Source organism: Galeopterus variegatus, unplaced genomic scaffold, assembly GCF_000696425.1.
Source record: "Galeopterus variegatus unplaced genomic scaffold, G_variegatus-3.0.2 Scaffold5190, whole genome shotgun sequence".
Classification (NCBI taxonomy): domain Eukaryota; kingdom Metazoa; phylum Chordata; class Mammalia; order Dermoptera; family Cynocephalidae; genus Galeopterus; species Galeopterus variegatus.
This window is the reverse complement of record NW_007731301.1, coordinates 132,909-142,248: the sequence shown is the minus strand read 5'-3', so window position 1 is coordinate 142,248 and position 9,340 is coordinate 132,909. Positions and strand designations below refer to the sequence as shown.

At 43.8% G+C, this 9,340-nt stretch overlaps 1 protein-coding gene across 1 annotated transcript in view; it reads right to left on the bottom strand.

Moving 5' to 3' along the window:
* Positions 1-9,340, bottom strand: part of TOX2 (TOX high mobility group box family member 2) — a 99,714-nt gene that overhangs the window by 6,693 nt on the left and 83,681 nt on the right. Inside the window, exons 3-4 of the mRNA XM_008589077.1 lie at positions 5,471-5,710; positions 2,352-2,579 (exon numbers count right to left, since the gene is read on the bottom strand). Of these exons, the coding sequence (XP_008587299.1) occupies positions 2,352-2,579; positions 5,471-5,710 (468 nt within the window). The remainder of the gene's footprint in view (positions 1-2,351; positions 2,580-5,470; positions 5,711-9,340) is intronic.

Below are 9,340 nucleotides of genomic sequence, written 5' to 3'. Positions count from 1 at the left end.
ATATGTTTATTTACTTATTTATTTTTATTAGCTCCCACAAATAAATGAGAACGTGGCATTTCTCTTTCTGTGCCTGGCTTATTTCACTTAATATAATTTTCTCTAAGTCCATCCATGTTGCTGCGAATGGCAGTATTTCATTTTTTTTTATAGCAGAGTAGTATTGCATTGTGTAGATGTACCACAGTTTCCTTATCTATTCACCCAATGATGGGCATTTAGGCTGGTTCCAACTCTTGGCTATTGTAAACAGTGCTGCAATAAACATGGGAGCACAGGTATCCCCTCCATGAACTTTTTGAAGTACCCTCATATAGACAGATATATACAGATCTCTCTCTCTCTCTCTCTCTCTCTCTCTCACTTTCTTTTAACATGAAAGACCCAGGAATTAATTTAAAAATAATCAGAAATGATAACATAGTTTGGCCAGGGGGGTAGTTACAAAATAAATTCTTAACTTTTTTATGTATCAACAAAAATCTGCTAGGAAAATGGGGAAAAACATGCCATTTATAATGCATCAAATAAATGGAGAGATATACCAAGTTCTTGAATGGAAATAAATATATACCAAGTTCTTGGATAAAAAAATAAATAAATAAAAGACCAGAAAGGTCAATGAAAATAAATAAAAACCTCAGAAATAGGACCAATTGTAGGAGGTAAGACCCTCAACCACCTTTGTTTGCCCCTCAGCTGTGTCGGATGGGTCAGAGGGGGCACCTGGTGGAAGGAGCCTCTGGGGATAGAGCACCTGAGATCAAATCCCAAGACTGTGTACAAAATGGAGAGGAAGTCCTTCCTCCCCCCCCAAAAAACTGAGGTCTTCTTAGGAAGGGGAATGGGTGCCAACAAAACAAGCAAATGAAAGTGACAAATGTCCCTACAGCAGAAGTTGGCAGTGCCCTGCCCATATCCCCAGGCCCTTACTACTGCACTGCAAACATGCTCGATGTCTAACTGCCCACAGCTGATCCCTTTGCCCGTGGGGTCTCTCTGGTAGCAGAAGCCTGGTCTGCCACGTGCATAGCAGGCAAGAAGTTCTGGAGGATTAATGTCCCCTGGAGCAGCTCTCAACCAATGGCTGACAGAAGCTGGTGTACACCCAGCACCCTTGCCGCTCACACGGGACAACTCCAAGACCTGGCATGCTCCACTCTGGCTCTGCAGTCCCCAGTGGGACCCTGCTCCTCTTGCCTACAGAGGTAACTTCTTTGACAAGGTGCCCTTCATTGGCCGCCTTCCTTTCCCTGTCTCACTTCCCCATTCCCCTACAAGCACATTTCAGGATCACCTCACAAATAAACTATTCTCACTATAATATATTCCAAAATTATTTTAAATTTTAGAATATGATAAAGGAGGCATTTCAAATAAGTAAAGTCAATAATCCATCTCTCTAGCCCTGGGCCTGCTACTCTTCCCATGTTTCCCAGCTCAGTGAATGGCATTTTCTATGGGTCTCCAATCCCATCCGCTTGGTCCAGGCCACTGTCATCTCCCACCTGGACGGCTATGGACCTGCTGCATCCACTCCTACATGCCTTCATGCAGCCAGGCTGGTCTCTTTTCTGCATGAATCTCTTCAACTCTTCAGTGGTTTCCTCTCCTCTTAAAACAAGGACCCAAGTCCTTCCAAGGCCTGCAACGCCCAGCTTAGTCTGGCCCCTGCCAGCCTCTGCAGCTCTATCTCTGCCATGTGCACTCTCACCGTCTCCTCCTAGCCATCTGGTCTCCTTTCAGTCCCATGTGCTCTCCAGGCTCCTTCCCTTACCAGCTCTCCCACCTGGATCTCTTCCCCTTCCCCAAGGGAATTCACCCTTCAGTCTCACCCGGACTATGTCCTTCCCCCTCTTTCCCTGCTCAGGTGCACAATAGTAATTTTACATTTACTTATTTGGTAATTGGACCAGTATATCTTATGTCAACAGCTCAACTGAGCTTCTTGGTTCTGTGAATCTGAGTTCCAATTCTGATCCTACCCTGTCTCATGATGGTGGCTTTGGGCACGTCACTTAGTTTCTTGGTGTCTCCATCTCCTCCTCTTAAAAATACGAAAGCAATGGCTACTCCTCAGGGTATTGTGAGGATTCAGTGAAATGAGGGAGGGCGAGCCCAGCCCAGTGCTCAGCCCAGACACGAGCTTGAGAATGGCAGCCAGCACCCCTGTTTAGAACTGGCAGGCACCTAGCTTCCCAGTTTATAGATGAGCAAATGGAACCCAGGAAAGACCTCTGCAAGAGTCTCTAGTCCCAGAGGCTGGGCCTGCTTCTGGAACTTCAAAGTCTGTCCCTGAGTGCAGGACCACAAAGCCTTGGGAGATGGCCCAGAGAGGGATCGAGGCTCACCTGCTTCTGCTCCTCACCCAAGCTGTCCCACATGGAGGCCACAATTTTGGACACGTCCCCGAAGGTGGCGCTGGGGTTCTGTCCCTTGATGGCGGCCTGGGTGTCTCTGAAGAAGAGTGCGTAGGCTGACACAGGCTTCTGTGGCTCGTTGGGGTCTTTCTTCTTCTTCTTCTTTGGGTTCTTGGCCTTTTTTCCTGGGTCAGCTGAGGGTCTCTTTTCTCCCGAGATCTGCCCAGGTGAGAGGAGTCAGACAACCAAAGAAGCCCATGGCCCTCCTGCCCAAGGGGATCCAACGCAGCCTCACGCAAGCTGGACTTTCCTCTGCAGCTCTGTGTGCTTTGTCCAGTCCCAGTCACACAGGGGGCTGCCATCAGCTGGGGCTCAAACACTGACAGGCTGACCACTCACTAGGTGGGGGAGGCGATGGACAGATGGACACACACAGAGAGAGACAAATATATACACACACCCACTCTGGGTAGGAGCCCTGGGTGTTTGTTCAACTCATCAAAGAGAATCAGCATGGCTGTAAACTTGATTCAGAGAAACACGGAAGGAAGAGAAGTCTTTACAGTCACCAAAAGAATGACAGAATAAAATTACTAAATTACACGTAAAACTAGTTATTGCTCTATAGAGCAATAAAACTATCACCTTTGGGACTTTTAATCTTTTCTACTGGACAGAAATCATTTGAAACTCTAAAAGGCAAAATTAATTTGCTTTGTAAACAGACAAAAATCATTTACATCTCTATCATTTTTTTCCCAAGTTAACATCTGCCTTTGCAGAATTATAAAATCCCTTATCAATAATGAATAATGAGTTGAAACGAAGGGCCATTTTCCCAGAGAATCGGGGAAGTCTTGAGTGAGTCTGTTAAGACAACGCTTTGACATAACACTAAAAGAATGTGCGTCACTGGGGGGCCTATTTCCAAGTTTTGGATATACTTGTACAGTTGACCCTGAACAACACACAGGGCCACTTATGTGCAGACTTTTTCCAATAAATACAGCTGGCCCTCCATACCAACAGGTTCCACATCTGTGGATTCAACCAACTGAGGATCGAAATATGCAGGATGCAGAAGCCGCACTCGCAGAGGGCGACTTTTCATGCCCGCGGGTTCTTCAGGGCCGACTGTGGGACTTGAGCACCCACAGATTTGGGTATTTGTGGAGGTTCCTAGAACCAATGCCCCACGAACACCAAGGGAGGACTGTATATATTTTTCTTAACTGCTGTTCACCTTGTTATCATGACTAATCCCCAAAGATTATCCCTGGTTACAAAAGGTCAGTCTCCCTACCACATTTCAGCTGTGCAACTTTGGGCAGGTGACTGAGTCCCCTGGATCCCTGTGAGGTGGTTGGAAGGGATGAGGCTAATGTGACGGTCACTGGGTCAGCCCTGGAGCCAGTGGCCTCACCTGGACAGGCTCCAGGACCACAACCCTGTGAGCGCCTGGCATAGGGTTTCCATGACGGGGGGTGGGGGTGGCTAGGATGCTCATCACAGACCTCAGTGGGTCTCTGTTAGGACCCTTAGGCCACATAGGGACCAGGAACTTTGGTAAAAGGCCCTGGATCCTGGGGTGAAGACTGTGGCTCTATGTGCCAAGAAGATGGAGGTGACACCGTGAACTGACAAGGAAACCATGGCCAGTGGACAAGACTCAGGCCTCCACAACTGAGGGACAGGGCGGGGCAGAGTGTGTGGCAACATTGGTTCTGTTCCTGAGACTTTCTCTGTAGCCACGCATGTTTCCAAGCCTCAGTTCTATAGTGCCACGGAGAGGCCCTAGCAAGACACGGATGAAGATGCATCTTGTCATTAATGAAAAGCTGCACAGACATGGCTTTGCAGGTGGTTAAGGGCACATACACCAGAGTGCAACTGCAACCACCAGGGTTTGAATCCTGGGTCTGCCACTGGCTAGCTGCATGGCCCTGGATAAGTTACTTAACTGCCCCATGCCTGTTTCCCCATCTGCCAAATGGAGATTATAATACCTGCCACTTAGGATTGTTATGAGGATTACATGAATGAATACCCATTATGTGCTTAGAACACTATCTGGCCCATAGGGAGTGTTTTAGAAGTGTTTGTTAAAGAAAAAGTTAAATGAAAACTGTCCCTGCCTGGTCTATGATAGAGCCCTAGTTATCCTGAGGACGAAGCTGGACCAGGATTCAGGGGTAACTCCCCCCACCCACCCCATGCAAGATGTCAGAGTCTAATACCATGGGTGCCATGGTTACTGCCCCAGGCCTCCACAGGGCCACCATGTGGAAAATGGTGAGGGGCCTTTATGAAGAAGAAAGGGCAGGAGTCACAGGGTCAAGCCTTGACTGTACCAGGAGCTTGCTGGGAGATTCTGGGCAAACACTTCCCTCCTTGGCCTTTTGGGGCCTCTGTCTTCCTGCCCAGTGAAACAAGATGCTCTCCAGCAAGAAGGAATCTTTGCAGTCAGTGCAAAGAAAAGACCAGAGCCTGGGCCGGTGGTGGCTCTGAGCACTGACATGCTCCCGGAGAGGCTGTACCACCTCTGGACTCTGGGGATGTTGCGGGGCATGCCCCCAATGGGGGGTCATTTGTAGTGTCCCATTCCTGAGTCCAGTGCTGATACCCTGGGTCCAGAGGTGATACCCTCTGCTGAACTACATATTTTTTGTCAGAATATTTTCTCCTAAGAGGCCAAAATGGCATAAGATGTGACCCTCAGGATCTTGCTGATGCCACTGATGTCACTGAAATGACCCACTGGACATGCAGGAATAAGACTGAGCCATGTTTTCACAGCATTTTCTCACCACATCCCCTCGACATTTGCTGGAGTTTTCTCTGCTTTATGCACAACACCACAGGAACACACAGGGGACAGAACAGTCAAGGACACTTAGCGAGTTCAGCAGCTGAAGCCCAATGTCCCAAGGCCCCTGAGCAGGTGTTTGGCCAGCAGCCCCTATTTCGCCGGCTCATTTTCTCCCTCCTTGGTTTCCAGCAAAAGCTACAGCCTCTCTTCTCGTCTTTTCTAGAGGGAGACGATGCCCATTTCCCTGTAGCAAGAGGGCACCTTAAGGCATCTTAAGGCTTTGTCTCTCCACCCCACTTACCTTGAAATGGGCTTCCGACTCCTCCTCCTGAGTTGAACTGGAGGGGGATGGGGTCGCTGACTTGCTCCCTGGGGGTGACGGGGAGCTGTGGGCGATGCCACTCCGGATGCCCATCTGAGAGATGAGCTGGGACTGGCTGAGGGCACTCATGTGGCTGGTCAGCATTGCTGGGCGGCCCAACAGGGGCCCTGCTCGGCCTGAGTCGTAGGCGGCAACCTCTGAGTGGACCATCTCCTGGATCTAAGAGAGAAGGACAGGGCACTTCGAGTTAGAAAGGATCTGCCCGGCGACACCATCGCATCTGCGTTACGGGACTCAGAGGAGGGCCCACTGTGGCTCCCCCACGGATCCCCACTGGATGAATCTCGAGGCAGAGTTAGTTCCTTTCTGCTTTGACCCCTGCATGATTCGGTACACTTGTGAGGGGACTACGGCCTCTTGTCCCTTTGCCATTCTGGTGACATTCACCCTAGAGAGATGGTGACCCCTTCAGCCCTTGCCGGACAGCTCAGTCCAGTTGTGAATGGATCATTTCGTGACGCGGAGCCTTCCCTCCTGGAACGTGCTATGTCCCAGCAAAGGGCACAGACGCTAGACACTGGCTATGTTTTGAATCCTGATCCTGGCACTTACTAGCTGGGTGACTTTGGCCAAGTTACTTAACTTCCCTATGCCTCAGCTTCTTCATCTTTTCCAAACCTACCTTCTAGAGTTGTTAAGGATCAAATGTCTCTGGCTGGCATATAGTGAGCCCTATTTTGTGTACGGGTTTGTTAAATACATTGAGTAAATAAATTCCTTGATAAAGTTGAGCACTTTTTTTTCTTATAGGCCAGTAATTTTCTTATTAACTCCATGCCCATGACATTTTCTAACTGATTATTTTTGGAATATAAGCAAGCTACTGATTTTTACATATAACCATTTCCCATACTAAACATCTATTTAAAAGTGTGTACTTTTGGCCTAAATATAAATAGGTATCCACACACTTCAGCGAGGCATACCAATTTGCATACTCTTATCATTATTTTTATTTTCCTCTGCATCTGGGATTATTCTCCCTTTCTAATTTCTAATGTTACATACCTGTGTTTTCCTCTCGCTTTTTCTTCATTAGGCAGAGTAATGGGTTTTCAACTTTATGTGGGCTGTTTCTTTTTTCCTCAAAAGAACCAAATCTCAAATTTATCACTTCTGTTTCTGTTTTCTAATTCTTTAATATCAAATTTTATCTTTAGTAATCCTTCTTCTGCATTTTAAAGATTTATAATTGTCGCTTCCTCCTCAATTTTGAGTTGCATTTTATTTATTGTTTAATTGACAGATGACAAATTGTCTATATTTATGGTGTACATTGTGATGTTTTGATGTATGTATATATTGTGGCATGATTAAATCAAGCTAATTAACACATCCATCACCTCACATACCTATCCCTTTTTTGGTGAGAACATTTAAGATCTACTCTCTTAGCAACTTTCAAGTATACTATACATTATGATTAATCAAAATTGCCATGCTGGACAGTAGATCTCCAGAACTTACTTCTCCTGTCTAACTGAAACTTTGTACCCTTTAAGCACATCGCCCTATTTCCCCACCCCCTATTGCCTCTGGTTACCACCATTCTACTTTCTGTTTCTATGAGCCCTATTTTTAAAGATTTCACATATAAGTGAGATCACACAGTATTTGTCTTTCTGTGCCTGGCTTATTGAGTTGCATTTTTAATTAATTTATTTCCATTCTCCATTTTTAGTAATATGTTTAATGCTATTAATTCTCTTCTGAGCATGCTTTCAACACTTCTCATAGAGTCATCATGTAAGATATTTGCTATTGTTTTTTATGTATTTATTTTTAAATTTCAGTTTTAATTTCCTCCTTGATCCAAGAATTGTTTAGGAAGAGTTCTGAAATTTCTAAGTGGTTAATTTTTTTGTTTGTTTCTTTTCCTTTTGCTACTTATTTCCAGTAACAAAAGTGATCAAAGAATGTGGTCTATACTATTCGAACTCCTGAGAATTTGTTAAGATTTCCTTTGGGACCCAAATATGATTAAATTTTAAATACATTCCACAGTACTCACAGGCAAAGGGTAGGCTGTGTTTGCATACTGATGTCACAATGTAATATTTACCTATTTGATCAGCAATGCTTACATTATTTAGATTCCTTTCTTACTTTTTGGCTCTTTAATCTGATACAGGCCTGTCTAGGTGGCCTACAACTTTTCTGCTTCTTTCAATATCTCCCTTTAGGCACTCTTGTATGGTGTTGGTGGGAATGTAAATTAGTACAGCCATTATGGAAAACAGTATGGAGGATCCTCAAAAATGTACAAATAGAACTACCAGTATCAATAGAACTACTGATCATCTATCAGTCCCACTACTGAGTATATATCCAAAGGAAAGGAAATCAGTATATTGAAGAGACATCTGCACCCCCATGTTTATTGCAGCATGATTCACAATAGCCAAGATATGGAATGAGCCTAAATGTCCACTAACTGATGAATGGACAAAGAAAATATTTATTTACACAATGGAATACTACTCAGCCACAAAAAAGAATGAAATTCTGTCGTTCACAGCAACATGGATGAGCTTGGAAGACACTGTGTTAAGTGAAGTAAGTCAGGCACATGAAAGATAAATCCCACATGTTCTCACTTCTATGTAGGAGCTAAGAAGTTGAGCTCATAGAAATAGAGAGTAGAACTGTGGTTACTAGAAGCTGGGAAGGATAGGGGGTAAGAGAGAATAGGGAAAGGTTGGTTAACAAATACAAAATTATAGCCAGATAAAAAGAGTAAGTTCTAGTGTTCTATAGTAGTGTCAGGTGTCTATAATTAATAACTTATTATATATTTTCAAATGGCTATAAGAGAGTTCAAATGTTCTCAGCCCAAAGAAATGATAAATGTTCACAATGATAAATGTGCTAGTTACCCTGATTACATCACATTGTATACATGTATTTGTTTTTGTTTGGGGAATTCGGTGTTAGTTTTTATTGCAAAAGGAATATGCAATTATATCTTTATTATGGATTGATTGTTTTTTCAAAGCAGCATGGTAGGTTTTTTTTCAGGAAGAGGGGAAAGTTTACAAAATAGTAGTTTTGAAAAACACAGATTTTTAACATCTTTCCTCACTTTTTCGTCTCTCCTCAAGTACCAGGTTTTGTATTTTCTCTATTATTACAAAATGATTGTGTCCCATTCTGTTACCAAAACTACATTTAAAAAAATTATCTTCTTGGGCAGGACCTAAATATGTTGGGTTTAACAGAAAATGGATCTTGATAAAATAAAGTTACTTTCACTTAAAAAAAAATATCTTCTATGCTCCTCCAAACCTTTCATCTGATAGGATTGTAGACAAGAGAGAAAAAGCATTTTCATATAAATGTCTGGATAGTTTTTTCCATTTCTGAGAAAAATGTCATTGGGATTTTGATGGGGATTGCATTGAATGTGTAGATCACTTTGGGTAGTATGGACAGTTTCACAATGTTGATTCTTCCAATCCAAGAGCATGGGATGTCTTTCCATCTTCTTGTATCCTCTCTAATTTCTCTCAGCAGTGGTTTGTAGTTCTCATTATAGAGATTTTTCACATCCTTGGTTAACTCAATTCCTAAGTATTTTATTTTTTTGGTGGATTGTAAATGGGCAGGCTTTCTTGACTTCTCTTTCTGTATGTTCACTGTTGGAGAAGAGAAATGCTACTGATTTTTGTGTGTTGATTTTGTATCCTGCTACTTTGCTGAAATAATTTATCAACTTCAAGAGTTTTTTTGTGGAGGCTTTATGCTGTTCGATATATAGGATCATGTAATCTGCAAACAGGGACAGTTTGA